This window comes from Podarcis filfolensis (assembly GCF_964270895.1).
Source record: "Podarcis filfolensis genome assembly, chromosome: 10".
Classification (NCBI taxonomy): domain Eukaryota; kingdom Metazoa; phylum Chordata; class Lepidosauria; order Squamata; family Lacertidae; genus Podarcis; species Podarcis filfolensis.
In genome coordinates this window covers 22,654,300-22,674,029 of record NC_139612.1, presented here as the reverse complement: position 1 = coordinate 22,674,029, position 19,730 = coordinate 22,654,300, and the positions used below count along the sequence as shown (strand labels likewise).

The window sequence follows — 19,730 nt, the reverse complement described above, 5'->3', positions numbered from 1 at the left end:
GTTTGACTAAACTGCGAGAGGCAGTGGAAGACAGAAGTGCCTGGCGTGCTCTGGTCCATGGGGTCACGAAGAGTCGGACACGACTAAACGACTAGACAACAACAACAACAACAACAACAACAACAACAACAACAACAACACATTACTCTGTCAACGACATGTTGCAAAACAAACATGCAATTTTTTAAAAAATTACATCTAGTCTGGTGGGACCCCAGTACATATTTAAGTCTCACTGTTGATGCTCAGAATGAATCTAAGGAGCAGCATGTTGTTCCTGGACCTCACCCAAGTGGTGACTGTAACAGAAAAAACTGGAGGGACATGTACTAGCTGCCTGCCACTGCCAGGAAGGAAAGAATGATGTGCTTAGTGTGTGCAGTTGATGTGTAGCCACACTTCTCTTGTTCTGGAAACCACTGGAGGTTATGATAATCTGCTGACAATGTTCCTGGTTTCATTCCAATGGTCATATATGGTCAAGAACTAAGTCTCTGCATTCCTCACCGCAATGCATTATGATGTCAAGATGATTGCCTGAATCTTCCCAAATGTGTAGGCTTGGATCTAGACTTGGTAAGTTGGGCTTAGTTCCAACTGAAAGCAGATGTAAGCTGCCCAAAGAATTTTGTTGTAGGGGGCAACAGGCAAATGCTGTGAGTAAATAAATAATGAGACTTATGTCGTGACTAACTTGCCAATGGGGACCAAGTTTAATGAACATTCTGGATCCAATCCATTGAGGAGTGACGATTAAGGGACGGTCTTTACACGTCCTCTCAAGTCACTGTTCATTCTTGACGCAGGCATGGAATGATGAAGAGAAACCAGTTGACTGACTATGGATCGTACCTTCTGAAATACAATGTTTGAAAACGAGATATTTTAAAAAACAATTTAAGTGGATTCAGACTTATGAATGCCTTCTAATTAATTCACAAATCATCAATAAAGCAGCATGTTAAACTTACGCTGTGATATCTTTCATTCTGGGTGAGAGCCAACGACATGCCAGGGGATGCAATAGACTCCCCTGCAGCCCTTGTGCCCCCAATCAGCTTCAGAGGGTCCCCATACTCCGCAGAGGTAATAATAATAATAATAATAATAATAATAATAATAATAATAATAATTTATTTATACCCCGCCAATCTGGCTGTGTTTTCCCAGCCACTCTGGGCGGCTCCCAACTGAATATTAAAAATGCGATAGAAGATCAAACATTAAAAACTTCCCTAAACAGGGCTGCCTTCAGATGTCGTCTAAATGTCAGATAGTTGTTTATTTCCTTGACATCTGGTGGGAGGGTGTTCCACAGGGAGGGTGCCACTACCGAGAAGGCCCTCTGCCTGGCTCCCTGTAATTCACTTCTTGCAGTGAGGGAACCGCCAGAAGGCCCTAGGAGATTTGAGCAGGGGGCTGCAGGCGAGGAGAGGAAGCCCGATTTGCACAAGTGGGGTGCCAAAAATATTGGCTATCTCCCCACGCCTTTATTTAACAGGTGGCAGCTTCCTTATCACCCCTGATTTCAGGGCATAATGAAAGAGAGCCGAGATAAAGTGAAAGACAAGGCAGCTAATGACAGTATCATGTAAATAAACTGTCCATTTCAGAAGGGGGCAAAACTGCACAAGGTTGCTGTTACTTTTGTGCATCTTTATGGGGGTCGTGCCCAATTTATTCTGCATGTCAGCACTTGTTTGTGTGATATATATATACACATACACACAACACCATCTTAGTTTTGGTCACTCATTAAATACAGTGTTCCTCTTGCTTTATCAGTGATATATTAAACTGTCTGCTTTACACTTCAGCAATGTATTGTCTCTTCACAATTGATATAAATGTTACTGATGGACCTTGACTTTCCAGCTCCTGAGATGGATGTCATATAAATGAGAATGCTTGGGAAATTTGGTGCTGACACAGAATGGTATGATTAGGTGCATAATGTGGGCATCACAATTTGCAATGCATCCTACAGAGAAATAGCAGAGTTCCATGATTTAACAAGGATTGTGGAAATATGCAGCCCTCAACACCATTTATGAATTAATCAGGTGCACAAGCACCTCTTATGAGGACTTCATGCTGAGGAAGGAAGTCGCCTAGGGACATAATACTAAAAGACCCCTACAAAACTCATTAATAGAAACTACATCTCCTTATTTTTAATTTAAATATATAATAGAAAAAGAAACAAGTTATCACTGGTTATCGCTGGATTGGAATTAGAAAATCATATAATGCAAAAATTACAAAAGTTTTAAGGGGGGGGGCAACCTTGAATAAATACATATTTTAAGGGTACACCACACCAATTCCACCATGGAAATGTCAAAAAGTTATATTTGTTCAATGATGAAAATATCGTTGCTGTGCTGGGCACTTCTTTTGATTATAAAAGCCTTCATTTTATTGCCGTCGTAGGTGCAGGCATTTTGTAGCAGGCACAATTCACCTAGGTGAAATTTAAATAACCATTAAATACAATAAATGGCTGTGCCCAAGTATTACTGTCTTTGGAAACTGGAGGTGAGAGAGGGGAAGAGGTAAAATGTTTAGTATAACCTTTTGGTGCTAGCCTCAAAGCAGCCAAAGTTGTGTGAAGTCACTATATTTTTACGTAGCTATTAAGGAAGTACGTTTAAATGCTACCAGGCAGTTCAGATAATATAAAATTTCCAATACTGCCTTCGACTCGAGTCAAGGGTACACTTTAAGAGTTATTAGCACCCAGCAAAGTGTGTTAAGTCTGACATTCATGATGTCTCAGTTATTAAATAGATACCAGTACACGTACTGATTTTCTTATAAAACTTAATAATGATAATGACCTTTCCGTTTAGAATCAGGCTTTCAGCGCGGAAAACACTGACAGATTTATAGAATTTAATGCTAGACACAAACTGCAGATCATTGTCAGGTTTTCCCATATAGAGAATTTGAAATGTATTTTTCACTCTTGGTCTTGAACATTTCATGTGTCATAATGACCATCAAATGTATATATTTCTATGCATAGCTAGCATAATCGACGTTACACTCAATTTATCATTTGATTTATTGCCCCTCTGCACCACTGCATTATTCCACTGAGATTATCTGCACACTATAATGCCTCTTAATAGAAAAGATGAGGTGATTCTGTCAGAGAATCGACTGCCATTACTAAACAATTAGAGATGTTTTGGTTTATGTCCTGTGCTCCTCAGATAAATTTGCTGTAATACATACCATAGCAATGGGGAACATAGGAGATGTCCCTGTTACACTCATTTCCCTTCCACCACAAGAAGCTGGCTGTGGAGAATTTTTCTCTCAAGGCCTAAATTGAGAGATTGTTGTGACTCAACACATGAGCTAATATACTGGCACATAAGTACGTGCTATCAGATTCTAGCTATCTAATAAGCCAGCATGGCGCTCTATTTTTTTATTTGTTTAAATAATTTATATACCACTTAACTACAGTGGTCTTTGAACAGTGTATAAGAAATAAAATACAGAAATGATAAAAATTGGTTAAAATGGGGGGCGGGGGGCGGACACCAAACAGATTTCAATTAAAATGCCTGCTGGAATAATAATAACAAAACAAAAAAAAGGTCTTCAGTAAGCCCCAAAAGTTCAATTGGGAAGGGGCCTGTCTAATCTCAGCCATGAGGAGTTCTATAGAATTTGACCCACAATACTGAATGCATGGGTCTTAGTGGATATGAGCCACATATCTGACCTATGGTGGGCCACTAAGTGTGACCCCCCCAAAAAAATCTCAGTGACTGAGCAGGGATATAAGGATTATATAATTCTATAGACCAATTTATCATATAAACCAAACATATTATGAGAAATTAAAGTCCAGCAGGTTGTCCTTGTTGTTAAAGGCCTTGTAAATTAAAACAAAAACATTGAACTAGGCATGATCTCATATGGGTAGCTGGTGTGAGCTTTTGAGAACTGGAGTTATGTGCTAGGCAGTGATGGATTAATGCCCATTGGCATCTGTTCAGCAAAGGATACCAGGCAGAAATGATCTGGCCACTTAGACTCCACTGCTTATTCAATTGGCACAAAAGAAACATGGTGCAAACCTATGCATGGCTTTCTTAGTAATATACACCCGTGTAGTGATAAATTCTGCTGTGTGGAAGCTCATCGTGACAACACCCACAGTCACGTCCAACCTGGAAGAGTCCATAGTCACACCTCTAAGAAGAGTCTAAAATGTACTAAACTGTGATGATTTATATATATTTCTCACCCAAGGAGCAACAATACATAATGCCAATCTTATGAGGTCAGCAGAAATTAACAAAATATTATTTTAACAACAACAATCACCACCACCAACATCGTATACCACCCATCTGACTGCGTTGCCCCAGCCACTCTGGGTGGCTTCCAACATATACAAAAAGATAATAAAACATTGAACATTAAAAACTTCCCTATAGAGGGCTGCCTCCAGGTGTCTTCTAAAGGTTGCTTATCTCCTTGACATCTGATGGGAGGGCGTTCCACATGCTAATCTGCACAAACAACAGTCAACCCCCAAAGCCCTTTTATCATCTCATTCGCTTCCCAGAGCAAGAAGGGCCCATCAATCACCTTGATGCTCCAACAGATCAAAGTGGGGTAAGGAGGAAGAGTGGGGGGGGGCAGCATCAGTGGGAGATGCCAGTGAGTGGAGTCCTTAGTCATACACATTTACTGCCCCTGACCCTCCACTTCCTGGGGCCTTCACTGAAGTTTGCCTGCTGGGTGGATCAGCTCTGACAACACTAGGCCAATCCTCAAAAGCACATTTAGCAACATGCTTAAAAATCACAGATAGAGTGATATACTGAAACGAGCCCATGCATAACCTTTGCCATGTTCTCTGGCAAATGTACAAGCTTGGACTACAAAGTCTCTCTAAAGGAGAACTGAGATGAGTGGGCTTATTGGTTTGCTTTCACAGTGACCATCAAAACTATATTTGTGGTAACAAAAGATTACTGTTTTTCTTTAGGAAAAAGAAATTCCCGTTAAGAAATAAGAAGTGTGCTATGAAATGTATTGCTTAAATTTTACTTTCCCAGAGCAAAGTCTTCATGTTACTAATGAGCCAGTATGCAGGAGATCATGAAATAACACCGTGCTGCTATTGGCTGCTGATGCCCCCAAAGGCTCGAAGTGAGTATGTTTCTCTGTTACGGTTTGGCCCAGGAAATGTTATGTGTCCACAAGTCTCCTTTCAAAATGGCCACATCAGCTCGAAACCTTTCAAGAAACTCCTTGATGGGCTATGTTTACATAATTACATAAAACAATGTAATGCTGAAGATCTGGAGGCACAACCTTTTATACTAACATCATGACTGTAAGAAGCAAAGAACAGTAAATACTTGGGTTTCAAGGAACTGGAGAATGTAAAAATATTGAACGTATTATGTTTGAGAGGAGCCAGTTTTTCTTGGGCTTTGCAGAGAAACTTATGAGTTCTCTTGTTACAGACACTCGGAACTGCTAACTACCAAGAGGCAATGTGGTTTTCACTGTGTTGCATACTATCAGAAAATGAACCCTATCCTTTAACTATTCTTACTGTTATATTCCTGTGGCTGAAAGTCAAACATAAGAAATACCAGATCAGGATTAACTGTGCCTTGAAATTAATGAGTGAACCTATTTACAGTGTGGGTATTCAGGCAGAAGATGTACCTTAGTCTAGATGGTAAATATCCTGCACCCCAGACAGCAGAAACTATAGGAGGTCCAAATGCAGCTGGGCTGGCTTAACACATTCGGAAGAACATGGGGCTATGCATGTTGCCATCCAGATAATATTCCCTTCCCATAAAACCATTAAGCCTGGAGACTAAAATTATCTAATTGCATCTTTCACCCAGATCCAGCAAGAACAATCTGCACACTGAAGTAGACCTCCGATAATAGATCTCAGGGATGGGTCATTCATATGCAAACAGTTGCTCAGGTTATTCTCCTTTCCACATGCAGACCCCAAAATAATTGGAGAGGGAGAACCCTACCTATGGGCCTCCCCTCTGCCTATGTCTGTCAAACAATTGGATCAAAGATGGCAGCATCAATATCTCTTTAGCTGTGAGCAACATGTGTGTAACAGTATCACAGGTTGACAAATTTCTTTATATGTATTTTTAGGCTGTCTGAATGGCGTACACACACACACACACACACACACACACACACAAACACACACACACACACACACACACACACAGCTTTTTCCCCACTGGAACTTGCCAGAACTCAGTTCCAGCACCTCTCAGTTGGGTGCCATTGCCATTATAAGAGATCAAGGGAGGCATTCATGGTGAGTTCCGGCACCTCTTTTTCTAGAAAAATACTACACGTGTGTGTGTGTCTAATTGCATACAATAGGAAAGAAAGATACAAACATATCACAATACGTGTTGTCAGGTGCCGGCGTGGTTGCTCGAGAGCGAACAGGCAAGACTCCCACCGGTCTTTTCCAGGCTTTATTATCTGTACAAAACCTTTACAGAGCAGAGCGTCGCAAGTCCATGTCTGCTCAATCGCTAGCAGAATCTGGGAGTGGGCGGTCCTTAAACTTTCCCCAGCAGAGCAATCTTTTCACCCCCATCCTACACCTTCCCTCTCTGTGCGTAAACTGACTGCGCAGAGAGGGCGTGGGCAAAGGGGCACCTGCCACCCCCGGCTTTGCTGAGGCTCGGTGTTGCGGCTCTCTCTAGCATCTTCCGAGCCCTGCATCCCTTCCCCACTGGAGGCGGGGCCTCCCTCCTCTCTGGAGGAAGAGCTGCTTCGCACGATCTTCGGAGGCTCCCTGTAACCCAACTGCCCTTCCACCTCTCGCCTCTGAGCTGATGGCAGTTCCCTGACACGTGTGTTAAAAAAAGAAACAAATAATGACACACAAACAAGTAATGGCATTTGTTTAGGACAACATCATGTCCCCACCGGAGATTATCCTTGGGAAAGGTTTAGAGCTCAGCGGTAGAGCATGTAGCAGGTTGCAGGTTCAACCCCCATCTTCTCCAGGTAGGGCTGAGAGAGACCCCTTTCTGAAATCCTGGAGAGCCACTACCAATCAGCATAGCCAGTACTGAACTAGATGAACCAATGGTCTGTCTCAGTATAAGGCAATTTCCTGTGATAATCTGTCAATCCAGGATGCATCAGGTTTGGTAACCTTGAAATTCAAGTGCTCTGTTTATTTTTGCAGTGACACTTACTGGTGTTCACATGTATCTTGTGACAACTCACTACTAATGTCATGGGTGGGGAAGGTGTGTAACACCAAGGAGAAAAATGAATAATCAAAGCACCAACTTATAATTACATTTGTTAAAATAAAGTGACAGAAAACAGTTTAGTAGTTTAAGGGTTAGAAGGAATAACTGAACACCTGTAAATTTCTTCAAATTAAAGGGAACTATTGTACTTTCAAGTCGTCCCCTCATGCTCAGTCATTGAAGAACACAGAGTTGCGCATAGATCAGTGGACCACAGTTCTAGCTCAGCACAACAAGGTGAGCGAAACGCTACCTGCCTGCCTTTTGTTAGTTCATGTCACAACCTTAAGATTACTTTCTGATGCTGAACTGCTGCCAGGGCATTGAAGCTGCTGTTTGAAAGAGCTTTAAGATTGTGAAAGCCCAGAGCCCAATTGCCTTATCCAGCATTAACAAACTATTTTGAAGGGTGGGTGGAAAGGCACGAACCTGTTCACATGAGATCTCATAGCTGATCAAATCCAAATGTATTGGGCAGCTAATTTAATTTCCAGAGGGCATGACAGAATGCCCCATTGACAAGAGAGCCTCTCGCCTCATACTGACTCTGTCTTTCATGGATGTTTCATTTATCAGCATTCTCAAGCAGCTAAAAATGAGAAGAAACCGAAAGACAAAATTGAAGAGAGTTGCCCTACTATGTGACTGGTTTCTTGAAGCCATTCTCCAAAGCCACCACCTGGCTGCTTCCAAGTCTGCCTACCCATTGCCCTTGACAATGTGCTCTTGATGCTTTTCAGCTGCATCGATACCCTGAAAGCCAAACTAGATGCGATGTTAATTGTGAGAATGCAAGACATTTTTTTTCTGTTATGAAAACAAAAACCACTGGCAAAGCCTGATTGGAGTCAATGGGAGGTTCCCTTGAAATATAAACAGTAGCTTTGAAGAGGTGATTTTTGTCAAGGCTGTGAAAGGGACACAGAGAGTTAAATTTCTCTCCCCTTCCCTATCCAATAGTTCCAAGACTGCTCAGGCTTACCCACAAAGGCCATTTACACAGATAGTTCGGGAGTTGGATAATTCCATACCCTCCACATTTCTCTAATGAAAACAGGGACATCCTCCCATACCCTCCAACATTTCTCCAGTGAAAATAGGGACATCCTAAGGAAAAGCGGGACATTCCACAATCAAAACAGAAACTGGGATGGCTTCTCTAAATCAGGGACGTCCCTGGAAAACAGGGACACTTGGAGGGTCTGAAATGGCCTTTTATGGCCTTGCAAGAACCATCCACTTCTAGAGCAATATTTTCCTGACAAAAGTTGCTCCAGCTGGCCACTCCCATTTATTTTTTTAAAACGCACTGCCTTTCTCTTAAATTCAAGCAATCAAATGTAATGTTTCATTCACAAAATTCATTATTTCCCCCTTTTATTTAGGTTCAAATAAACTGATCTCTGGGATATTTGTTTATATCCCATGTAATGGAGCATTTTAGTTCATGGCCTAAGATGCAATGGACTACTATTAAATATGTAAGAGAGGGGAGGGAAACACTGCTAAATATTGAAACTTTTAATTGAAACTGATAGGTGATATTTTTACAGTCTCACAATCCCACTGTCATAAATGCAGTTTCAGTGCGGGATCCATTCCCTGATTTAATTGGCATTATCTGCTAATGCCAAGGCAGAGCAGCATATTTTAAAATGTCGAGATGGATCGACAAGGAGACAGATATATACAGAGGTGGACAAGATGAAAAGAGAAAACAGGATACTGATTGCACAGACTAAAGTCTGATTTCCAGTTATTTCCCAGAGCCAGGCTGTGCATAATCTGAAACAGTTGCCCTTAAAATTACAGGAGACAACTGCTAAATAAATAAAGGGCCATAAAATAACATAAAATAGAGCATCACTGTTGGATGGAATAAAATATCAATTTGCCATGTGTTATTAATGCCGACATTTGAATAGATTCCATATGATAATTCCTTCAGTTTAGTTTAACAAGAGCAAAGATTAGAGGCTTTTCTAAAATCATCATGAACTTCATGCTGTTTTTTTAGGAGCCAAAATATAGCGCTGAGTTGTGAGCCAATTTAGCTCTGTACTTGAGAACAAAGAGTAATTTTTTTCCGCTCAGCGCTTCTCAGTGGATATGTAGATGAGCTGTGAGATGCTGCCTGCCTGAAATATTCAGAAGTGGATTCCCAAACAGAATAAAAACTGTAATGTAGAACATATCATAGCTTCCCACCCCCCTTTGACTAATTTCTAGCTCTGGGCTTTATTCTTTACAACATTGCTTCTATGACTGCTGGCTTGTGGAACCTTTCTGGGCCCGGTTGGCTTCTCAGCTGCATAAGGCATACTCCAGTCTCTTAACCATAAGAAGAAAGAATTGCCTGCAGCTCAGCCTAGTCTGAGTGGCACATATGGCAATTGATTAACTACATGCGCTATCAGAGAATTTCAGCTACATTTGCCTGTTCATTAATTATCTTTTCTCTTAACTTCCTATAGTCAAATGCTCAAATGGAGTTCCGGATCTACTTCGGTGTCGAAACTGGTGTCGGAATGCATGACCTTTTTAAGATAAAGGGAATACACAAAGGGTTGGAAGTCCACCCTACTAGCATCCTCATGTCAAGGTACTTTTCTTGGGTCGTCTCCCCCCCCCCCCAAGTATAGATTGTGGCAACCTATTACATGGGCAGAAGAGTGTAGACTTTATGCAGTAATGCGGCTAATCCATGCACATCTGTTAATTGTCAAATCATTTATTCAGGTACTCAGAGAAGTCTAGGACACTCAATAAGGACTTGTTCCTCCTCTCCTTCCTTTAATGTAAAGGTAAAGGGACCCCTGACCATGAGGTCCAGTCGTGACCGACTCTGGGGTTGCGGCACTCATCTTACTTTATTGGCCGAGGGAGCCTGCGTACAGCTTCTGGGTCATGTGGCCAGCATGACTAAGCCGCTTCTGGCGAACCAGAGCAGCGCACGGAAATTCCGTTTACCTTCCCGCCGGAGCGGTACCTATTTATCTACTTGCACTTTGACACGCTTTCGAACTGCTAGGTTGGCAGGAGCAGGGACCGAGCAACGGGAGCTCACCCTGTCGCGGGGATTCGAACTGCCGACCTTCTGATCAGCAAGTCCTAGGCTCTGTGGTTTAATTGCTTCCCATCAAATATCTCAAAAGCAGTTTCACAATAAAAGCATCAGCTATAAAAACAATTATACAGTTTCTTATACACACACACACACACACATACACATAATGATGTGAAAACGATTGGAGGCCCAATACAGACTGGAATAAAGGTCTCTGCTTAAAAGGCTTGTTGAAAAAGCAAGGTCTTGGACAAAAGAAGCAGGGCCTGTCTGATATGTACCAGGAGGGAGTGACCATTGCACTTCATAGCTGATATCAGCCAACTTTTTTCTAGCCAAGTCAATATGGTGGCTAGGGCCTCATTGATAGAGAGGCGTCTTTGAGCTGCCTTGAAAGAGACAGTGGTCAATCCGTTGCTTAAAAGACCATCATTGGACTCTGCTGAAACTGGCAACTAAAGGCCAGTCTCTAATTTGCCATTTCTGAGTCATAGCCAGGCACTTTTGGATGAAATTGATCACCTGGATCCATATCAGTCTGGTTTCTGTCACAGTTTTGGGATAGAGATGGCCTTGAACCCTTTGTAGACTACTACTACTACTAGCAGTAGTAATTTACCTTTACTAATTCATAAATGGAAATAACTAAATAACTCCCGTACACTCTACCAAAACCAGTTACTTCCTTTGACACACCACTGCCCTGACCCACCCTTCTGTTGCTCCACCAGGTACATAAATGGCCAACTCACCTGACTAAACACACCAAAGGTTTCTAAGCCTCTCTTTCCCCATCCACATCCTTGCTATTTCACCAAAGGATGGACGGAAGACCACCCTAGTCTCGCTCTGGGAAGATGAGGTAACAAAGCCCACTTGTTAAGCCCCTGCTTCTGTGACTGAGATGGGCTAGTCTGCTTGAGGAGGCTAGATAAAAGCCCCCCTCCTCACCAGAAGAACAGAATTCCTGACCTTCAGCCTTGCATCAACCGTTCTGGTAGACATTCCTCTGCACTGTCCTTTGGTCATGCCAAACAGAGCAGAGCAAGGTAGTGTTTATGATCAGAGGGGATACAGGCAGGAAGAAGGTTAGCCTGCCAAAGAGGCTGTCAGAAGAGGTTCAACACTGATGGAGTCTGTGGTGTCAAAGGGTTGGAGATGCATACACCCACTCTTCTGAGAAGCCAAGGAACCAGGCCTCCTTATCACCCAAGTCTCAATTGCATGGCCTTAACTAGGGCCCCAAATCTGCCCCAAATAGGGGACTATTGCGAGGGCATTGCAGTAATTTAGGATTAGGATGCTTCTTTCCACCTCGACTAGATTGGTTCCTTCTGTCCCAACACGGAATAAGCTCATCTTAAATACCAAGCTCTTTTCTGACAGCTCACAAGCTGTGGGAGGGGAAAAGAAAGCAGCCTGCGTCGTTTTACCGATTGTTCATTTAGCTTCAAAAGGTGGATTTTCTAAACAGCATTTTCTACATTGTTTCCCCCCCTCCTGTTAATTCATTTTAATTCCATACTGCATTTTCCTGGTTTTAGGGCTGGGAGGTATACTGTACATGCACTGCATTTTGCAGGGTTTTAAAAGGCTGCTTTAATGAATTCTTAATTACATTATTCAAAAGATCCATTATTCAGTATTCATCTCACTTCTAAATGAAAGTCTTTACCTGACATATGAATGAAATGAGTCTAAATGCTTTGCATGCCACCTAGGGATTCATAATAGACTCCTTGCTGAATGGCAGCAGCAGGTCCCCCCTTTTTTCTGCTTTAAATTTACAGGGATTGTTTGTGGAGATGAACAGATATGAGCTACTCTGCCAGACCCTAAACTCTCTCCAGGCACATTCTAAACCTCTTAGTGCCTGGGAGATGAAGGTAACGCCCTAGTTATTGCAGTGGCAGGGCTGGAAGCCGAGAAGCTGATAAATGGGAGCAGATACCAATCTAACAGCACAATATTATACATGTCTACTCAGAAGCAAAGATGAAGGAGAAATTAGAATTCGGATCGCACATAAAGACAGACCTTCCCAAGTTGCACTTGCTGAACAAATACATAAACTGAAACACAGACATTGTTCAAAATCCGAATTTTGCAATGCGTTTCTCCAACCAACCAGTGTTTGCAAAATTGTGTAGTCTAGGGTAAAGTGTGCATTAAAATGCTCAGATAAGTGAAATTTACACACAAAAATTCATTACATTGGGGGAAATTGCTTTGCAAAAATGTTTACATTGGACAAAATGGCATACAAAAATGTGAATATTTGGAGAAATTCGCCCTAAAATGATGATGAAATTTCAAGAGGGCCAAACAAATAAACTGATATGGAAATATGAGAAACCAAAATTGACAGATTAACACAATCCCTATTTAGAAGTAAATCCAACTGGGTTTGGTGGGGCTTAATCACAGGTAAGTGAGGAGAAGATAACAAAATGAATTTTGTGACACCTTAAACAGATTAATATCAAACAGATTTATTGTTATACAAATCTGTGCTGTAGAATGTAGATGTTTGTGCCAAAATAACATTACAATTCTAACCGTGCTTACTCTGAAGCAAGTATCGCTGTGGCCTATCCCCAGGCAAATGTATAGAGAACTGAAGTCTATCTATCTACATACCTGACAGTAAATCCCACTGAACATGATGGGGCTAATTTTTGAGCAAATATGCATTGAATTGCACTGCCAACCTACTATTGGTCTTGCAAGGTACCACAACTCTTCTTTGTTTTTGCAGCAGCAGACTTAGAATAGCCACCCCTTTAGAATTTGCATCCAGATGATTGTTTTACTGTGCAATAATAAAAGACACAGTTGTTGTAAATAGCCACATGTTCAAAGCATCTGTTGCAGGGAAATGACATTTCCCCAATACTGAGCCTGATAGAGAATAAAATCAACAATGATTTTAATTATGGAAAGAAACAGATGGCAAAAATGCAGTATAGTCACAAGTGGAGCAAGTGTAATGTTTTAGATCAGCCTGGCAATGTTGACTTTTCCATTCTGTCCACCATGATACGTTAGTATGAAGCAGAAGAAAATGTAAATATTAATATATGGGGTCATCTATATTTTTAAAAAGGAGAGTACAGGAAGATTTCATGAGCGTTGAAAGTGAAATCATCTTCTTGCTTGTAAGGTGTATGACAGGGGTGGTCCAATGGGGGCGCAAACTGATAAAAATTGGGCAGGAGGTGTTGAGGCCACTTTGTGCCCATGTCTTAAGTGCAGCAAGGCTGAAGTCTCAATCTCCCAATGGATGAATTGCTAGCTATAGATGCCACCCACCTTAATAGACCTATTTAAGAACTGTAATCCACACAAGAGACTCAGTGTGTCATGGCTCCAATTATTATTTTCCTCAGTTATTATTTCCTTTCTTTATTCCAGTTTTTACTGTGATGAATTTCCCAAAGTCAAAGTACAGGTTTTATTATATGCTGATTCCTTTCCAAATATTTGCATTTAGTAAATGGACACTTTAAACAAGCGACAATTTGGGAGTCTGACATAAAATGTTGGACCCAATCATAACAGGTGGGGAGAGATTTTTATTTCATTTAAGAAGTGGCTTCTTCCGTGCCCCCTTTGTTAAAGTGAGGAATAGGTGTTGCCTATGTGATCCATACTACAATGATAGAGACTTAAAATGGTTTAATCGTCCTCCCTGAGGAACCTTGGAAATGGAACTTCTGTGCCTGAGGCCAAGTCAGATCAGATCCTGGCTTATTAACCTGGTTTGTTAACTGTCATTAAGCCAGAAGTTTCTGCTTCAGATGTTTATGGGCGAATGTTTGCTTAATGCAAGCCAAGATTTCCATACCAAGACCAGCGTGCAACCAGAATCTCTGGGGAAATGACTGAGCATGGTGAGAATCTTGCCTTTGTGTGTCTAGATTCAGTAGTAGAAGAAAAATGGTCCATTTTCCAGTTCTTTCCTTTAAACACAATTGTATTTGGTTTGGGGATCCTATTAGGTAGGATAGACATCATTGTCAGTGCCAACTATATAGAAACCACGGAAAATAATGACTTATTTCTGTAAGTCAATTGCATCTAAGCCTTCTCTGTAGAATACAAATATAACAACATATAATAACACATTCCTTAACTTCCTGGGTATACCAGTAAGACTAAATGAGGACATCAGGAAGTTTAAAAGAACCATTTGATGTGATAACAGTGTCTTTATACTAATATGGTGTCTAATTTCCTGTCTTTCCCTCTTAGAAAAAAAATTATTAAAATGTATAATCACTTCCTCTATATAACTGTCATTTGAGCTAAAAAAAACCCTTCATTTTTTTTAATGGTGCTGTCTTTTGTCATTACAACTGCAGGAATTTCAAACTAGTATTTGAAAAGATACAGCCATAGGTAGAATTTATCAACACAAAACTATACCTTGCTCAAATCTCTGAGTGCTGTTTTCAATGGATTTTATCACTCAGGGGAAAGAAGTGTGATTATATAGATAAAGGATCCAAATGAATGCTCAATAAATAAATAAATGGTCTAATAATAGCCAAGAAATTCTGAACAATACTGCTCAAGGAGTAACAACTAAAGGATGATTCACAGGACTGAAAATTGTCCTTAACTGTGCAGGGAATTGAATGCCCATTTTAGCTGGCTGTGCTGTAAAGTGGGTGTCAGATTGCTGCATAATGCAGACAGAAGACTGTGGTGCTATCAGGGTCAAACTTTCTTTTTATATAATAATTTTTATTAGTTTTCAATTACAATAATACGATAATAGCCACATTATAACAATGCCAAATTATAATACAATTAATAATACCAATAATTGATATGCCAAATTATACAATTTAGGTGGCCTCCCGCGTGATAGAATTGATGGTTTGACGATTTACAGGGTCAAAGTTTCAGGCAGAAGCCCATGACCCACCCCACCCCAATTTAGCAAGGCTGGCGTACCACATTTTGAAGTAAGCAAAGCAATGTGCGTTACAAACAAGAGAGGATCCATCCCTGTAAGATCATGGAGTTCATAGTCTGAAATTACCTAACAGCACTGCTGTCAGGATATTTTTTCAGCACGTATTTAGGAATGGTTAGGGTTAGGGTTGCTGTGTTGGGATGGTGGGGCTGATGGAGGTCAAGATGGGCAGTAGTGCATCTCCCCCCACCCTACTCCCCACTGGCCATATGAAGGTATGGAGGCATAGGTCAGCTGGCATGTGCTATTTTAAATTTTTAAACTTGGAGTTAGCGATGGGTATAAAACTACACGCTCCAAATCACCTAACCTTCTTAGCTGCTTAAAAGAGTATATAATCTGCTCAAATATTATACAACCTTTGAAGTGAAACAGTGAAAATCATCCGTGCTACCAGTCTTCACTCTGCCTCAAGGTTTATTTGCAGGGACATTTGGATCACAGATCTGTTGCTGTTGTTGTTGTTTTTCTTCCTGAATACTGAGCAGTGGATTACGCACCTGAGCTTTGCTCTAGCCAGGATTTCTGGAGCTTATAAATCTTGAATTCACTTTCAATTATTCTAGGGAGAGAACACACCTACAGTCATAACTTTAGTTGTCAAGCTCATGGAACCTGGCTATTCAGGAGCCAATGCACCAATTTTCTTCTTTTTTTGTTTCTTCTTAAAATTTCATTCCAGACATTATACACATACATGTGCACACACAGTTAGTGATTAACTGCATCCTACCAAGATCCAGAACAAGCTTACCTAAGTTTCTGTTCAATTACTGTCTGTCTGTCTGTCTGTCTGTCTGTCTGTCTACCCATCCATGTCTTTTCATTCATGTAAAAGAACAGGAATTGCTGGTAGTCAATATAACATCTCAACAATGCTCAAGAATTCCACTGGTACAGCACAGTAAGAGATAGTCAGTCCCTCTTGTCCCTCCAGATGTTAAACTCCAGCTTCCATCTGCCCCAGCTAGCATGGACAATGCTCAAGGATGTTGTCATCCAGGAATATCTGGAAGGCCATGTGTCCCCCATCCCTATTGTCCAGAGTGAGCTCAGGTTGAGACCTCTACTCTGCCATGAAGTAAATCTAAGCTACCTCATTGGGTCATTGATATGACTAACTCTGGGTTCTGAGCAACAAGGGAAACAAGAATGCTTGCTGCCAAGTCTTTCACTCCACTATGCTAGTGACAAATGACTAGTCAATGGCCTGGTTCACACTTGATAACTGTGGCGGCAAGGATGACTTTCCATTGCCTTAGAGAGACCTTTCATATCACCTCACCTCAAACCCAACAGTTTTCAATGGAGTCTAGTTACACATAAGCTCCGAGTCTCGGAGGCTGTCATAAATCCTAAACACACTTATGGGAGAGTAAGTGCCAGTGAAATAAATAGGGATTACTTCTGAGTAGCTGTAAAAATGTTGAGCAAGGAAGTGATGAATAGGCATGAGTGAAGCCGCCCAATGGAAGAGCAAGGAAATATGTTACACAGGACGGGAAAGTGTGTTACACGGTCAATTTTCAATTTGCAAGCAAATCGAGGCAACTCATGATTCCACACAGCGCCCTCGACAAGCCCCTCACAATATGCTTCTGATTAGCAGTTGCTCAGTTTTATCCTGCTGGTGCCCTGCACTGTGGAGATGTTTGTCTCCCAAATTGTAGATTCCTTTTGAAAATCCTCAGCTGCCTTACTTTTGCACCACACAATCCAATACACAAATAGCATTGTGCACATATGGAAGTCTTCATGGCGACGCATACATATTCCCAGTCAAAACTATTTTACAAACCCTAATGCTTTGCAGATGAAAACACAGAAAAGACGACAGTTTTTAAACGGTAATGTTTTTTGACATTGTTCAATCTTGTTTTAGTAATTGACATAAACATGTTTAAAAAGGACTATTAATAGAACGAGCATGCTTGATTTTTTTAAAGAAATGTTTTCAGTGCCGTACAGCTGTAGAATTAGTAATCTTTACATTTTTATGTTTGTGATTATTTGGCTGCTCCTGTAAATAAAGAACCAGCCTTTAAAATATTCTCATTAATCATAAAAACGCCATTGTCTCAACTGGCTGCAAGAAATTCACACTGATCTCTGCCTTGCCTTGTTGCTGTTATGTGTCTTCTTTTTCATATGATTAGTATTATTAGTGGCGGTAAAATATGGTTTACCCCACAGGTAATTGAGGGAAATTTTCATATTGTAGCTCATCAACTTTGAGCTTGTGTATTCTGCCTCCAGACCTATGTTACATAACAATCTGTGCCTGAAATGTACCCATAAAATTGGTAGCAGTCCAAAGTACCTGGAGTTGCAGGGCAGAAAGATTATATTGGTAGCCAGCTAATAGCTGGAATAATCTTGAGCAGCTTTCCTCAAGACATTTTGGACTACAAGTTTCATTATCTTGGAAGACAATGTGCCTGTTTGAGACTTCTGCTTTGTTTTTGTTTTTTTAAAATCAAACTTTAACGGTGCCCTTCATGATAACCTCTGGAAGTATCGGCCTACAATTTGGCAGGCTAAAACTGCTCTGGAGGTACAGCTAGACCAGCAAATTTCATCTATTTCCTGATTATAGTTTACTTTGAGCTGTTGTGCAACAAACTCGCTCCTCCCCCCAAAAAAGTGAACTTTTTGTGACAAGGGAAATGACAGTGGGATGCAGTGGGAAGGGCAGGATAACACTTGCTTTGAGGCAATGTCATCTAACCTGCCCACAAAGAAACCAGAATGAATGCTCATCGAATAGCCAACGTTGTCTAATCTCTCAGCAAACAATTCGGGCTGACTGCCCAATAAACAGGTTGTCTGGAAGTGCTCACTCTCCCATCTTGCCAACAAGGGAGAGCCGTGTATGGGGCACTGCAAGCTTCAGGACCCAATGGACTACAAACACATTTTTGTGTGTGTGAACATGGAATTTAAAATCTCATCGCCCCATAGCACCCATTCTATCCTCCAGTTCGTTTATCTCATCTAATCCTAGAAATTATTCACTCTGCCCTTCTTTTCAATTAGACTCCTTTAAAGGAAAAAGAACCTCAACGGAATAGCAGGGAAGTTAAATTTGAAATCAACTGAATGCCCTCAATTGTAGGGGCATAAGGCGCTTTTCAGCTCAGCTTCAACTTTGTCCCTAATGAGGGTCCTGTGGAAAAGCTCATTCAAAGATCAGAATAGGCCAGACTGTTGTGCATTTCAGCTCCTTCCAGGGAGTTCAGTCGAACAATTTCCCCTTGTCAAATGGTAGCAACAAAATTCAGGTGATCTAAAACTGATCATTTTAATTCTGCCATTTAAGTGTAATTGTAATTTTATTTTATTTGTTTTTATCTTTTCTAAAGCACTCCGAGAGGTCCAAAGAAAGGTGTTTTACAATTGCAAGTGCTGGAAGTGATTGACAAATTATTTTACAACTGGCACTTATTATTCCTTTTATTAAGAATAAAGTGGCTTTTAGAGCAAAAACAATAGGGTGAAAAGGGGATCTTTTATGCACTCATTACAAATAGAAAATTGGAAAGGAAAAGTTGTAATAAAAGCTAAGGGTATAATCCACCAGAAAGTTCTCCCCTGAAAGCTCCATTGAAATGAATGGGAACTTTGTACGAGTATTCATTTCAGTGGGGTGTGCATAGGAGGAATTCGTGGCAAATTGTGCTCCAAATGGTTTTATCAGTGCCTGCATTTCTCACATTGTGTGTTAAGAAGCTGTCAAGTAATCCAATGGACGGACAAGCAGTGGTCCTTTGGTAGGATCAGAGAAAGATTGCCTTAAGGAGTAAATGGTAGACTAAGTAATCCACCTCATCATAGAAAGCTGAAGGCCCTGATCCAGCTAAGGTCAAGCATAACTAGTAAGTAGGAATGGGGAAAATTTCAATTCACATTTATAGGTAAACCTACCTAATTAACATGTTTCTGAATTTTTCAGTGCAGTTTTCTAGCCACGCAACATGTACAAAAATGCATATCCTAGGGTAAGGTGCATAAAATGCATATATGGCTGAAAACATAATGCATTTTATTGCAGAAAATTGCTTTGCCGGAAGGGATACGTTAGGCAAAATTGCATACCAAAATGTGCATATTGGGAGACATTTGCATAAAAATGCCGAGTAATTTTCATGAGGACTTACTTGCTTAAAAATTGGAAACTGATCTGATATATGGAGAACTGAACTTCAGATTGGAAAAAAACAGCAACCAAAAGAAACAGAAATTGACAAATTCTCCCATCTCTACGAGTGAGTCATAACTCTCATTTAACCCTACTGGAACAAATCAGTAAATATGAATGTCACTCCCTCCTGCTTTCAGTGGAACTTAGTGGTGGCAAACATTAGCTGGATTGAGG

General features: G+C 40.8%; 1 protein-coding gene across 1 annotated transcript in view; it reads left to right on the top strand.

Annotated features, from left to right (window-relative positions):
* Positions 1-586: 586 nt before the first annotated feature.
* LOC310743972 (uncharacterized protein) overlaps positions 587-19,730 on the top strand; it is a 32,176-nt gene continuing 13,032 nt past the window's right edge. The window contains exons 1-4 of the mRNA XM_083574758.1: positions 587-656; positions 5,088-5,181; positions 7,441-7,541; positions 9,779-9,906. Of these exons, the coding sequence (XP_083430884.1) occupies positions 5,100-5,181; positions 7,441-7,541; positions 9,779-9,906 (311 nt within the window). The 5' untranslated portion in view covers positions 587-656; positions 5,088-5,099. The remainder of the gene's footprint in view (positions 657-5,087; positions 5,182-7,440; positions 7,542-9,778; positions 9,907-19,730) is intronic.